This window comes from Lolium perenne, chromosome 7 (assembly GCF_019359855.2).
Source record: "Lolium perenne isolate Kyuss_39 chromosome 7, Kyuss_2.0, whole genome shotgun sequence".
NCBI classification, from domain to species: Eukaryota; Viridiplantae; Streptophyta; class Magnoliopsida; order Poales; family Poaceae; genus Lolium; species Lolium perenne.
In genome coordinates this window covers 7,637,959-7,653,029 of record NC_067250.2, presented here as the reverse complement: position 1 = coordinate 7,653,029, position 15,071 = coordinate 7,637,959, and the positions used below count along the sequence as shown (strand labels likewise).

At 41.6% G+C, this 15,071-nt stretch overlaps 1 protein-coding gene across 2 annotated transcripts; it reads right to left on the bottom strand.

The window, feature by feature from the left end:
* Nucleotides 1–1,821: 1,821 nt before the first annotated feature.
* On the bottom strand, nucleotides 1,822–14,107 carry LOC127311553 (structural maintenance of chromosomes protein 3). Of its 2 annotated transcripts, XR_011747996.1 has the most exons (31): nucleotides 13,984–14,107; nucleotides 13,208–13,262; nucleotides 13,038–13,113; nucleotides 12,522–12,560; nucleotides 12,354–12,421; nucleotides 12,201–12,272; nucleotides 11,903–11,982; nucleotides 11,739–11,817; nucleotides 11,551–11,668; nucleotides 11,296–11,471; nucleotides 9,574–9,819; nucleotides 9,377–9,498; nucleotides 9,161–9,305; nucleotides 8,503–8,675; nucleotides 8,316–8,415; nucleotides 6,896–7,032; nucleotides 6,607–6,808; nucleotides 5,873–5,960; nucleotides 5,645–5,794; nucleotides 4,963–5,114; nucleotides 4,634–4,825; nucleotides 4,361–4,544; nucleotides 4,204–4,274; nucleotides 3,969–4,120; nucleotides 3,656–3,824; nucleotides 3,424–3,570; nucleotides 2,973–3,068; nucleotides 2,568–2,742; nucleotides 2,142–2,347; nucleotides 1,996–2,046; nucleotides 1,822–1,875 (listed from the first exon to the last, which is right to left on the bottom strand). XR_011747996.1 is itself a non-coding variant. In XM_071823068.1 (30 exons), the coding sequence occupies exons 2-29, from the start codon at nucleotides 13,220–13,222 to the stop codon at nucleotides 2,157–2,159; spliced, it is 3,615 nt and encodes a 1,204-aa protein (XP_071679169.1). In that variant the 5' UTR covers nucleotides 13,223–13,262; nucleotides 13,984–14,107; the 3' UTR covers nucleotides 1,822–2,046; nucleotides 2,142–2,156. The 2 variants fall into 2 exon arrangements, 1 of the variants encoding a protein (XP_071679169.1); XM_071823068.1 differs by having other exon boundaries at nucleotides 1,822–2,046.
* Between the last annotated feature and the right edge of the window lie 964 nt (nucleotides 14,108–15,071).

Sequence of the window (15,071 nt, the reverse complement as noted above, 5' to 3'; positions counted from 1 at the left end):
TACCCTTGTTTGCAACCCCAGCTCTTGAAGAGACCAAATAAGGTGTATTTCAACTTCTTTCTCCTCTTTGAGTTTTTTCCTTTTCATTCTCCCATATATTCTTCTCCTCTAGCAGCAAATTTCTCTCCTCCTTCATTTTACGCATCTTAATTTGGGAATACTCCTCGGTCCTCACACATCTTCAATTACGCATAGTTTTACTCCATAGCACGCTCCATAATAATATCCATATAATGATTTACATCTTCAACAAAGAGGATTGTTTTTTCTTCCAACTTGCTATTTTCTTCAATCGAATTCTCATACAAGCCCCATAGAGAGGTCAATATGCGTTGGCATGACAAAGACCATTGTGGATCAACCCAACCAGCAAACCCACAGTTGACACCATCCTACGATTTAGAATTGCACACGAATTTAAGCTAGTGATTAGTTTCACTAAATCGAATCAATGTAGCACACAACTACTCATTGATTTCTTGGAACACACATGGCATTGGCGTGCTATGTTCACCCCTTTGAAAGCAACGACCTTCTCAGGCACAAGGTGGGGGGGGGGGGGGGGGCACTCGGGGTCGGTATGGCCGGTCCATGCCGGATAGTCTCCAACTGAAAGTCCATGTCAGGGCAATACGAACCGGCCAAAATTAAGCTATGAACACAATTCCTAACCCCAAATTGTAGGCTTAATTGAATCACCGCTCTCTGGGAGGGGTTGAGAGAAAGGAGAACTCACATCACCGAGCCAAGAGTCGTTGGACGTCTCGCCATCGTTCCATCTCGGCATTCCTTCGATCGGCAGTGGTCTCTTCGATCCGGTGGTGGAGAAGTTATTGCGGCAGGACGCGCCAATGGCTCAAAAAGGCAGCGACTCGATGGGAGATGCAGCACAAGACGCCGAGGTATGGCGCGGTGATTTGGCGAGGCAATTTTAGAGGCGGCTTTGTGTGTTGAGCATAGACAATATGTCGTGGGAGAAGGAAATGGGGGAGACGAGAGCCCTACGCAGCTTTTTTGGTGTGCCCCATGTTGTCGGCGCCCCCCGTTCGACCCTCGAACCACGGGGCTAGCACGGGGTGACGGGCTTTTTTCAAGTTTCGATTCGCGCCGGCACGATTAGGGAGGCAACGATGGGTGGGGTTTTTGCCCAAACCCTCCAAAGGCGTTTGGGAGACCTTTGGGGGCTTCGGTGGTTCTTACGTTGAGCATATTTTATTGAACTCCAAATTCAAAGAACTCCAATAAAAGTAACAAATCAAATAAAATGGAAACATAGAACATTTTTTGTTGATTTTAGATTTTATCTTCATATACGTTGATAATGCCAAGACATGGAAGGTACGCTTGGAGCGATGTGAACCCTTACTACATTTTTTTTACCTTCCTGCGTGCTTTCCGTAGCCACAGCAGTCCGTAGGTCTAGATTTATTGAGCCATTCACAGGCTCTTGGCAATAGCACTGACCAGGTTAGGTTCACTCGAGCGAGCCACCCAAGACGTATAACTGGGCATGCACTCTTGGCACTGTTCAAAAGTTCCACCGAAAATTGATCATCGAATGGACCTGATAAGAGAGTCAAGAGTACTCTGCCCAAAATATATATGCATTTTCTCTCAAGAGTCAAGAGCTGATACTCCAATCCAATCTTTTTTTTTTGGCTCATACATTCCTATCTTCCCAGCTTGGATAGCTAAAATACCAGTGACCACCCTAATTTTGCATACGTTCCAAGCAGCCATTGACAGATCCAACTACATTGACATATTAACACACGCACCAAACTACACACAAGTAGACACAGGTTATTGGCGAGTTCCAGCAAAGGAAAGTATAACACATCCATTCCGAGCAGCACTCCGTCAGTAGGATACAAACTGAAGAAAAACATAAAAAAACTTTCATCACACACTGTCCCTAAGCATATTTGGAACAAGTTACCAATCCAGGTGCTAACTTAACTAAATATACACAGCTACATTTAACCATGGCCTCACCATGTCCAGGCATACATCAACAGAAACTTTCCTACATTTAGCATCGTCTTCCTGAAGAAAACAAAGAAGAAGAAGCCAACACATATTACGACAGGTCCAATGAGAGGTTGCCAAGATTAAATGCGAGGAACAGTCGATCAGCATACCATATAATGCTAGCCTCAGCTGGCATTGTGCGTCTGGTCATGCTCAATGAAGTCCATGGCCTGATCCTTGGACACCACATTGATGTAGCTCACTCTGTTCTTGTGTGTCACACCATAGATCTTGTCCGCGACTTTCAGGATCTCCGGCCTGAATGTAGTCGCTATGAACTGGGTGTCTGCCGAATCAGCCAGACGTCGGACCACGCCTAGAACAGGACTTAAGGAAAGCAGGCAGCAACAAGATTCAGATGGATGTTCTCAACAGCAGCTATATATATGCTACGGAGTACTTGATGAATACAGGCATCGTTGGGCATGCACCAGCTACAGACACTAGACCATGGGATGTATAACATGATGTCGTGGAGGATTTAATTCGTTGGAAAAACAAGCATATTGACAAGAGAAAGAAATATAAAAGGATACTTCCAACAGCCGTTCTGTACTGAGGATCCAGAGCAGCGTCAATCTCATCAAACAGGTAGAATGGAGCTGGATCACATCGTTGGATGGCGAAAATCAGCGTTAATGCCACCACTGTCTTCTGTCCTCCAGACAGTTGTTTCATGGACTGAGTTTCTCCCTTGCCAGTGAAGGAAACCTGAAACATCATTAAGAGCATGATTCTCCAGACAGACAGCCTTTAACAAATTTTGAGGAAAGATCAAACTGATCACCACACTAATTCAGCAAAAGTTTAATAGCATGGGAAAAGTTTTTCTGACAGGAAAACTTTGAAATAGCATCTGGGCATCATCTGAATTCCAATAATGAATTTACAAGTATCATATATGCATGGATACATAAAAGACCTCTGCAAAGAACACATGCCTTGACTTTCACACCAATATACTTCTCTATTCTCCCTTCAGGATCTGGTTCACGAGGTCCATCCTCATCATTGTCTTCATCGCCAGCATCACCATCCTACAGAAATGGAGAGAGTTTGCAAGTCAGAAGAGAACTTACCTTTAAGACAAACACATGTGCATGGTAACAAAAGGTGAATTCCAGCAACAACCAAAAGATAAAAATATATGATGTGTTCACTTGCAATTGAAACTGAGATAGCACGAGATTATTTGTTGAACTACAGAACAGTACAGATTTATAACATAATCTCATACTTGATGGGGATTTATGAAAATCAAAGAGACGGATAGAAATAAATTAACTGTCAGTGTTAGGACGATTCTGTATGTACCCCAACCAAGTGTAAATAGTGGATAAGGCTTGAAGTGCAAGAGAACCAAGGTCGGTGGTAAAGCTAGGAAAAAGAAACCTTTTTCTTCATCATAACCAGGTACCCGTGGCCACCTTGCACTAATTCAGCGAACACTTCACGGAAGTGCTTTGCAACTCCTTTAAATGTGCGTTCAATTGATTCATCCTTCCTCTGGTCTAAAACTGATATCAATTCCCTAATTTTCTGCAGCACCGATCAGTAAAGTTGATGATATTTCAGGCTTAGAATAATCAAAAGGGAAACAAGATGTATTGATCGAAAAGCTTACCTCATCACCAGCATCAAGTTCAGCCCGTCTTCTCTGTAGTTGTTCACGTTGTTCAGTGAAGTTCACATACTGGTCAAGAGCCTTTTGGTTGACATGACTAAATTGCTTCAACTGCTCATTGCAGTCATAAAGCAGCTTCTGTAGCTGCTTCTTGTTTTTCCTCTTGTACCTATATTATTGGCCAGAAATAATAAGCTAACAAATTATCAAAGTACCACCTTCTTTATCTGCTGAATACATATGAATCCTAGACAAACAGGTGTTGTGCGACTGAGTCACACAGTTTAGCAGCTTAAGAAATACGGAAACATACGCCTCAAATGCATCAGCAGGCAATGAGCCCAAATCTCGGATTTTCTTCATACACTCATCTTGTTTGGCTAGATACACGGTCCTACTGTTCATCAACTGTTCCAAGTCCTTCGCCCCATCTTGCACAGTCTGCTCCAACTTAGCTTCAAGAGCCTATAAATGTACACGTTACATAAGAAGTCAATAGCACTTCCATAAGTTGAACCCCAGAAAGGCAGTATAGCTATATAAGTTACCTTCAGATCATCCCTTTGTCGTTTCAGTTGCTCCATCTTTTTCGTGAAGTTATTAATAGCATCAACATTAGCTGCCAGAGGATTATCTAAGAGTTAAGGGACATCTCCATCTAGTATAACACAAATTAGTAAGATAGGTTAACGGATGCTTATATACCTTTCAGTACTGTAGTCGCCTCATCAAGAGTTCTCTTCGACTGTTTCAATTCTTGCTCTTTTGACTCGACTTCAACAGGCAAGGTTTTAGAATCTGCAGATGAAATGATTGCTTCCAGCTCTTTCTGACGCCTCATAAGATTAGTTGATAAATTAGTCTCCAGTTCTTCCTTTCTTGTTTCAATCTACATAAATGATGATAGTTTGTACTTTAGTTAGATCTATTAATAGCATCTAGGGAAAGACAAGCATGGTTACAAGATTTGCTGACAACCTCGATGCGACTGTTTTTACACGAGAGGAACTTCTCCTTCAATCCCGTGATTTCAGGATTCAATCGTGAAAGAAGATCTCTTTCTTCTAAAGTTAACTGGTCAATCAGTTCAGTTCCCATCTCATCATTCTTCATTGTGATGCCAGACTGGATTTGCTCAATTTGATTGCGGATGTTGTCAAGTGATTTTTCCTGCAAGGTAGAAAGAATATGACCACATTCCAGACACAATTACAGCATTGAGTACATGTCTACATGAGCAGCAAGACTTAGCATGCCAGCAAGGGGAATCTACCCCATGAGCAATGAAAAAAGGTAGAACTAAGTACCTTCTTTCCAAGGGCTTTCTCAAGTGCTCCCATCTGCTTCATTGCACTGGTAATATCAACTTTAAACTGTTCCAGCTCCGATTTGGCATGATCACGTTCAGCATCCATTTGCTGATGTTTGGTAATCAAATCCGTGATTTTTTTATCTATATGTATGAGAAGTTAAGAAAAATCTTGGATGTACAATACTAAATTTATTCTCTTGCAGATAACACTTAACATCTAGAGAAGTTATCATATTTTCATCACATGTTCAATTATTTAGGACTTGAAGACAAACAAACAAGCAGCTGGATGTCAGGAGTAACTGTTAAAATTTGATTCAAAATAACTACGTTCAACTGGTAAGCGAATAAGCATGCATCAGTGTGCTTCGATCAATAGTAGTGTGATACTGCGGCATAGATCCCAAATCATTCCCACATAATTCTGCAAGCATTCAACCTACATCTTGTGCATACTTCTTTCTAAGCAGATAGTAACAACAATGAGTTATGATGCAAAGCAAGGAATCTGAAATTTAAGTGTAGAATGTAAAACCTAAACCACCTGTCCACCGGGCCTGTGGCAAGAAGCACTAGCATGTGTATTTTAGCTACTGTCAGCAGAAAAAGAACAAAACATGAGGTCATGCACTAGCCTCATACAAGGGAAACAAAATCAATGAACCAAAGCAGGATATCTTTTAGCTTTTTCCCCACGTTCTCTAAATGTGCCGTCTTTTTCTCAATTTCTGTTTTATTGTCCCTGATTATTTTTACGAACTTCAGTCTTGAGCGTCTAGAGTCATAGAAACCTCCTGTCATGCCACCTTTTCTTGCTACTTGATCACCTGAGGATAAACCCAATGTCAATTTATATGTTAAAATGATAATGATAATGGCAGCAGAAGAGCCGGATTCAGGGCTACCATCAAGTGTGATGCAATCTAGACTATTGCTGCGTGCAACTCTGGTCGCAGTTTCCAGGTCTCGGCATATAACTGTCCTACCAAAAACCTAACAGAAAGAATTCAAAGTTAGACAAAAAAAAAAGTAAGTGTGTGAAGGCAGAAAGAACAAAATATAACTTGTGAAAGAGAAGTTATTGAAGAAAACTAGCTTAGTTGCTTCAAGAAGGGAGGCTATTTATCTGGATGAGAAAGGGTACCCAATAAGTACATAAAAATGGCAGGAACCCTCTATAAAAGTGCATTAGAAGGTAAAACATGCATGAATGGGATCATGAGAAAGAGAGGACCAGTATATCTCATTAACACAACTGAACGCCTTATTTTTGTAATTTCTTTACAAGTCTCAAACATGGCAGCCAACTGGGAGCTGAAGATAAATAAGAATGGAACTTCTGTTGCACGTACATGAACTGATAATCTCATACAGCATCAGAGAAGGATATTTATATACACTATTACATAATTTGTCATGGCATTTGTAACTCGGAGTGATTTTTCTGAGTGTCAACACTCCAAGCAAACAAAGGTGAGATGGATACATGCAACAGTACGAAGCGATGATAATGAAAAAGGCGACATTGGTATTTGGTAATGCAGATGAAGGGTAAGATTGATCAGAACAGAGCCTGAACTAAATTGGCCATGGTATCCCAATAAAAGATGTAGACATTAAAGGAAACTTTGAATGACACCTGTTCAAAAGCACGACGGTGATCAGGACGAAACTTCAACTTCTTTAACAATGGAACAAAATCAGAACTCTGTGGAACATTGACGTTCGGAGCATGCACTCTATTCAGTGGTATGAAAGTCACCCTTCCACCTTTTTCTCGCGTCAATACCTGAATTATCTTTGTTGATATATCATCATTTTCAACCACCACATGGAACAAGCTTCACATCAGAAGAGAAAGGGTTATTCAACAACAACAAAGGTGAAATAAAGGGGAAAGGCATCAAGACAAAAAGACAGCTTAAGACCTATTTGCAGCAGTGACCTCCACAGCCGTAAAAAACTTCTCTTCACAGTCAACCAGTTCTAACACTGGACCAAAAACGCCTGCAATATTATGGTCCCTGATGATTCTGCTAACAGAATTGAGTCCTCTCCTGATATCCTGATGAAGATAACAAAATTAGAAGGAAACAGGATTAGTACCTGATGAAGATAACAAAATTAGAAGGAAACAGGATTAGTACCATTTAAAGATACCTTTAAGAAGTCCTTAAAGAGAAAGAAATGCTATAGCATGAGACACGCATCAATATTTAAAAGGAGAAGGCTTAGCAATTGCAAAATCAGGTTTGGGCTACTATATACAACAAAATCCATGTAAGTCTGGTGTTACTTGCGACAATAATCAAAAGCTGGACAGGACTGGAGTAAACCCATAACAAGTTATCTTTAAATTATTAAATGTATAGACAAATACACCCCAACTATTCTATTTACAACCCTTGTTGCTATTCCCTCCAAGGCTCCAACTCATCAAATTGTTCTGCTCCTTACCAGTTACCACAACCAAGCATGTTCCTTCTTGAAATACTACATATACTCCTTTTACTTGCCATTTTAGAAGTCAACACAGTTTAGACTTTCCAATACAGATCTTTGACAATGGGTTTTTAGTAAAACTATTTAAAATAGGTGTATGTTCACTAGTTCCCTCAACTCCTGCCGGCCTTCAAAAAAAACCTCAACTGCAGAACTCAGACTACAACCTCTGACTCACAATCAAATGATTTCAAAAGGTTGATGTATAACACTAAAAATATGTAACCATACTCAGAATCCATATTTTTAATTACAACTGAGGGTTATATTTAATGTTATTCTACATAATATTCACCCAGGTTTTATATATGATATCCTGACAATATAACCATTACAACTGCATAACATTTCAAGGTACAAGATATCATCATGACCTGTATCGATTTGTTGCACAAGTTATATGCACAACTATCAGTGCACATTCAATGTTATCAACGTCAGAGAAGGTGTGAACAGTCATTACAAATCACAAAAGATAGTACTGTTCAACAACCGGAGGTCTTTGTTCATATTTTTTTGTATATCATGAAACAGCTTCACTAAGAATGGCTCGTCAGAGCAAATCAGTAAACACATCATTATACCACGTCCCCAAGAATCAGGCCAAGCAGGAAAAATCAAGAAAATATTTCATCAAAACAACCAGGAAATGCAGAGTCAAACTAATGAGTATCATTTTTATATAATGCACTATCATGTCAAGTAATCATTCACAGGTGCATATCTAAGATGCAATGTGCAAGTATCTACATAGGAATAGGAATGGAAATTCTTGGAAAGTAATACGTCAGTAGCAGTCAGTACTATTAACAAAAGAAAATGTAGACACTGAAACAAATTTCATACCCCAGGTGTTGCATGGTCCAAACTCTTCTGTGCCTTGACAAGATCACCCTTTAGCCCATTGATTTCAGCTGTCACACTATTTTCCTCCTTCCAAAATGATCTGTGACATTAAGTATATAAAGTCTAAAGATACACATCTTCGATCAAGTCACAAGAAAAGGTTACGAATGCTAAGAAATGTGCATACTTTCTTTCATCTTGAAGTGCATTTTTCTGCTTCATAAAGTCATTGTGATCCTTTTGCTTGTTTGCGAGAGCAGCCTCTAACTTGCTTGATTCGCTTTTCCGGGACTCAATGTAGTTCGTCAAGTTATTAATTTCATCTTTAAGCTTCTGAATTTCATCTTGAAGTAAGCTTTCCTGTCATAAAAGAAAAAAATGTAGCACACAGATCAGCTATGCATTGTGACAACTAATAAAAATATAAATGTATGGTCATATCTTGACTTGTGGCACTAAACTTGTGTACATCATAGCATAACATAACATAATACGAACTGGATCAAACTACTACCTCCGATTCAAAACCAAAATGTAACTCATTTTATAATTTCACCAGTAAGACGTTTCTAAATTTGACCATCTATAGATTAATATCATTCAAAATTCAAATTTAGATTAGTAGATTGATCATGAATTGTATTTTTACAATTTATAATTATTTTTATACAAGGCAACATATTTCCACAGAAATAGATGGTCAAAGTACCATGTTGAAGACTGTCATGTAAGTAATGTACGGTTTAGTGCATGTTCAAGCAAAGCCAAGTAATGAGAAGAGTGGCACATCAAAACAAAGTTCCAGAATGAAATCTGAAGTAGAGAAGAGGTCACTGGTTTAATACCTGCTTTCTATTTGACAAAAGTACACGCTCAAGATCATGGATTTCTTTCCTAAGCCACTCATCTCTGGCAGCCTCATTCTTAAATTGAGTTGCCCTCCCCTGCTTTTGGTACAATATACTCAGCCGCTTCTCACGGTCCATTATGCTATACCCACAAAATGAATGTGTCAACGGAAATACCTATTGACAAGTAAAAAATCATATACTATATGTTACCTTTTCGATATCTCTTCCTCTTCTTTCAATTTGGCCGCGTGCACCCTACTAATTTGAGCCAATTCAGATTTTGACTTTTCACTTTCTTTCTTCATGCTATGCAAATCCCTTATGGCTTCATCCTAACAATAGAATCTTGTAAATGCGGGAACGAACAAAAATTACTCAAAATCATGAGAATCTCAAACATGGGGTACCTTTGCTCGTTTTTCACTCGAAATTCTGTCTTTTATATCTCTCAGATCAAGTTCAATCTGAGAGACTACCTTTAGTGCCTCAGTACGCTTCTTCTCTGCATCGTCCTTTTCAGACCTGGTTTCAGTAATCCCTTTTGTAGAGACTTTTATTTCTTTATCAAAACTCTTGACCTTCTCACGTAAATCTACCACTTCATTGTCAGCATTCGACATCCTTTCAGAAATTTTTCTTCGATTATCATCCATCTAACAAGAAACAAATCAAATAAAGTGAATAAAGTGAATAGAATAAGCATTACAGGATACACTGATACAGCAGGATCAATGATAAAATATTACTCCCTCCGTTCCTTTCTATAGTGCCTATAGATTTTTGACACGGAAATTAGCGCAAGAGTATTTTTTGCACAAGACCCCGTGGCTAAACGATTTGAGATCAGACTAAAATTAGGGAAATCAATAACTTCCTAACTTATCATAACAAATCCCACAAATCTGTCTGGTTGACTCTCCATATATGTGCAATCAGGTTTAATTAAGGAAAAAAAAATTGCTTCCTAAATCTAAGCAATCCTTGGGGCCATGCATTAGGAATCTCAATTAATTGTTTCCTGTTTTGTATGGATTTTCTTTCATGCATGTCGTGTGGGAGTTAACCGGTGGAGGGGGTAATTGAAAAAAGCCAAGCTACAGCGTTATATTATGAAACAAATGCCAAAAATTTATAGGCACTATAGAAAGGAACGGAGGGAGTAATATTAATTTTGGAGAATAATGCCTTGCACAGTTGCTAGAACCCAAGGAGTTGACATGCAAGGAGATATAGCATATATTATGGCATAACAATAGAATGTTTACAAGAATGTATGTATGGTGAAGCATCTTACAGTCTTATAGGCATGTTACTGGAGAAAATACGGGCAATGTTAAGGAAATAGAGGATAGAACAGTGCAAATAAAAATCACTCAACTGCACGGTCTAAAAGGTAAGGGGAAAACCAATTCGCATCAACTCACAGGAAATCTACTAACAAGGCTACGTAGCACGAAGGGCCTGTTTGGTTCCTAGCCACACTTTGCCAAGCCTAAGTTGGGCAAGTGTAGCAGCCACAAAAGTGTGGCTGAAAATTGGAAACCACAAAGTGTGGCAAAACTTGGCAAAGATTTCACTGTATGACAGGCGGACCATATGGATGCTAAAAGTGTGGCATTGGCAAAAGATTTCACTATATGACAGGTTGGTCATATGGATGATAAGTGTGGCAATTCTAAAGTATGGCAGGACCAAACTGCCAAACTTTGGTTTGACAAAGTGTGGCGTATGAAATAACAATTTTTACTACTTCAAATAAAAACAGAGATGTTGCTCAAGAAATAGAAATGAACTTACCAAACTACTTACACCAATCAAATAATGGAACAAATATTTTAGATATAGTGTGCTTAGTGGCGTAAAAGGAAGATGCAGAACAGGAAAGTATGCTTTCAGAAAACATTTCTAGTTTTCTAAACTCAGTTTTTTGAGTCTTGATGAGGGGCAACAAGCACCGGAAGGCTTTTCCAGCAGAGTCGAAGACAATTAAATGATACTCAGATGTTCAACTGAGTGGGCAATGTATGGTTTGTTCATCAAAACTCAGCTCAAGGCATTCACTCATTAAGCCGGAATAGAAGTTGTCCAATATCCGAAGTAAACATATGTAACAAAAGGGCAGACCTTACCGAGGCTAATTCATTTCTAGCATCATTTAGTTCATGGTCCAATATAGTATATTCAAGTGATCTTCTTTGTTTGTCCAGCTGCTGGTACTTCTTGAGTTCTTCCTTCTCTTCATCAAGTTCTCTCAGTCGGTCCTCCAGATAGCGGACAACTTGATCAATCTGCTTCCTTTTATTGGCTGTTAATGAAGTTAATGAACACCTCAGCAGGACACTTAGAAACATTATAGATATATAATTTCGGTAATTCAAACTTGCCTGTTTCTTGCATTATTTTCAAGCTTTCCCGGCGTCTATCTTCGTAAACACGTGTACCACCAATCTCTTTGAGAAGATCCAGTCGTTCAGAATCTTTCATTAGAGTAAGGGATGCAATCTACACATGAAAAAACTGTTAATATTATATCTGAATAAATCATGGGAACAATCAGATGAATATTTATTACCTTCCCCTGCTGGACAACATAGTATGGATTAGAGCGAGAGAAACCAGCACTCTCCAGTAGATTCATGACTTCAGTTTTACTGAACATAATAGCATGAAAGGTGGACCTGAGCAAGCAACAAGATACAACACAAGTTTACTGGTTTAGGGCATAAGCCAACATACCTGACATGTTTCCCATCCAAGTAGTATTCATCCTTCTTTGAAGCAACCGTCCTTCGCAAGCGTACCTCTTCTTTATCAACCTGCAGCAAAATTTAAATTTTAGATGACTTGCTGCAAAATTAGGTGTTGATGTGTTGCTCTGGACATACTGTACAAGTGGAGCAAGTTAGTACTCCCAATGATATGCACACACTCATATGGATTATGTAGGTATTGATACTTTTGCCAGTGAAATATGCAGCTTGAGAATCAAGTAGATAAATTTGATCAAATAAACTAGCACTGAACAAGAACTTACTGGAATACGGTTGTCTGAATTATCAAACACTATCTCAACAAAAGCAGATACAACTGAGTGTCCAGCACCTTCCTGGCAATGGTCATGAATTAGTATCAAACACCAGTAAGATATATCAAGTACTGAGATTGATAAAAGAAAAATAAGGCATACATGGAGAAGAGCTCCCCTATCCTCACTGCGCAGATTTTGAAACATGTCGCTCAGGACAAAGCGTATAGCTGGAGCATTTAGCATGAACAAATTAGGATGAAAGTAGCGTACAAGCGTCAGTAAGCATCAGAAAGAATAGTAGCAGAGTCGCATGCTTTGTAATATTACCATGGAAAAAGTTTGATTTGCCCGATCCATTTGCGCCAACTGTGACAAACAGTTAGTTAAATCCATGTTAGTAGATTACAAGCACAAAATTACGCGATGTGGGACTTCTATGATAGGGCAATAAATTTGATACTTAAGTACTTAACCAATACTATTTCATAAGGAAAGACTGGAAATCACTAGCATCCAAGCCAACAATTAAGCCACAATAGAGTAAAAGGATTTAACCAAAAGCGGACATTTCATATTCGAACGTGTACGCAACGGGTATGAAAACTTAAGAGAACATTGCTAAGAGTCAGAGTAAACAACTGAACAGATGACTCGAGTCTTGGATCTAGTGTTCATCATCACTACAACTCAGCGATTAGGCACCTACATAAGGATTATCAGGTGCAGGCCCCTTAGAGATGCAGGGGGTTGATTGACAGGCTGGCAGTGACAACTGACAGCACCGTAAGCTAGCCATGCAATCGAGAACCTCGGTACTTCATTACAAGGGGAATAGTAGATTACCAACTACGTTAACTTTGGGGCTGAAAGGCTCCGTCGACGTCTCCTCCCTGTAGCTTTTAAAGCCTTCGATTACAACCTGCAAAAGAGAGCGAACACGTCGTCAAGAGGAAGCAGTGGCATGAATCAAAACCGAAAGGGGTGATGTTACTCCGAAAGCTAGCACGGGTTACCTTCTTGATGTACATGGTTGCGACGGCGGGGAGAAGTTCACGCCACCATCAAACCCTGCAAAAACAGAGGAAGGTAGGCCGGTCGTGAATCAGCAGGGCGAAACAGAACTCTACGCGCACGCCGGCGGCAGACGCGCCGCGCTGAACCAGGTGGAGCTTCGGCGGTTCAAGCTTGCAAGCAGGCTTGGAACGAGACCAAGGTGCCCCGTAAATCAAGCGCTGAGCCGAACGATGCTGCGCGGACCGTTTATCCCAGGGTATGTATGTATGTACACAGCGCACGGTTCCTTCCAGATGTGAAGGGATCTCTCAAATCTGACGAACCGAGCGGCGACCACCCTAGTGCAAATAACCCCTACAGTTAGAGGAAGCAGCAGAGCGCATCCTACTGTGCATCCTAGTGCGCACCGGCGCGATTTGGTTGGTCCAGGAACCCTAACCCGAGAAGCGCAGCAAAGCACGAGTCCGCCTGCTGCCAATTTCAACGACAAACTCGTGACGAAGTGAGCTAGGGTTTAGGGCCGTGGCGGCCCAGTCTGACGACGCACCCGGCAGCAAGTCGCCGTCGGGGAGAGGGGGGTTGTGGCCGTGGGACCGGGAACCCTAGCCCAGCCCCGCTCAGGCGCGCGCGCAGCTGGGGGAGGTGGGAGAGGGAACCCTAGAACCTAGGACCTCGAGGTGAAGCCCGGCCACGCATCCATGGCGCGCGCGCGCGCGCGAGCCACGGGCGGAGTGGAAGCAACTGGTAGTGCCGAGTAGGTGGAGGCGAGATTTACCTTGCGGGAAATGGCGAGAGCGGAGCTTCCGCTGGAGCGGAGCGGAGCGAGAGGGAGAAGAAGAAGAGAGTCCAAGGGGAGTCGCGCTTGTGCACGAGTGTTGGCCTTCGTCTGTCTTTCGTGGAGAGCGTGGTTTTGTTCGGGCCGGGCCGGGCCGGGCCGTATTGGGTAGGTAGCGCGTTCGACCAACTATGGAAAAAAAAAACAGAGCAGATCGGCACGCAAGTGCCATCACGTTTCTACATCACGATGGTATGGACGGGACGGGACTCCACAGTTCGGCAGCTTTGCTGGCCAGCTCGTCTCTTCCTCGCATCTCCAACAGGCGCGTACCGCGGCCCGCTAAATCTCCGATTGTGCGCGCTGTAAACCAATAGCGCGCGCGGTGCCGATTTTTCCTCCGCCAGGCGCGGTAAAATGCAGCGCGTGCGCGGGCTGGAAAAATGGTGCTCCGACAGGCGCGGTAAAATACAGCGCGCGCGGGCGCGGAAAACAGATTTCTACACTATTTTGCATTCACAAAGATCAAATAAACACACATAAATCATGAAACAAATGACACGAAGTGCAACAACATCACGTAGTTCAACAACGACACAACAAAATGACGTAGTTCAACAATGACACACCACATATGGTTCAAATGGACAAAGTGGAACACATAATGCATATCTCACAAATGCATATCACACTTCCGCACTTTCCAAGTCAACACATTCTTCTTCCTCCTCGTCATCTTGGGTTGAAGTAGGAATAGTAGCATTCATGGAAGACACGAAGCCTCCCGATGGTGCTCCCATACTCCCATACACACCACTCACCGAGCCTCCCATGGTCCCTCCAAACACTCCTCCATAGCTTGGTCCTCCCATGCCGGCCATGCCTCCATAGCCTCACATGCCGGCCAGGCCTCCCATGCCGGCCATGCCTCCATGGTGGGCATGGGCATGCTTCCCATGTCGGCCATGCCTCCCATGGTGGGCATGGGCATGCTTCCCATGCCCGCCATGCCTCCCATGCCTCCTCCAAACGTCGGCATGCCTCCTCCAAACATGCCTCCTCCAAACGTTGGGTTGCCGCCGTCGGCA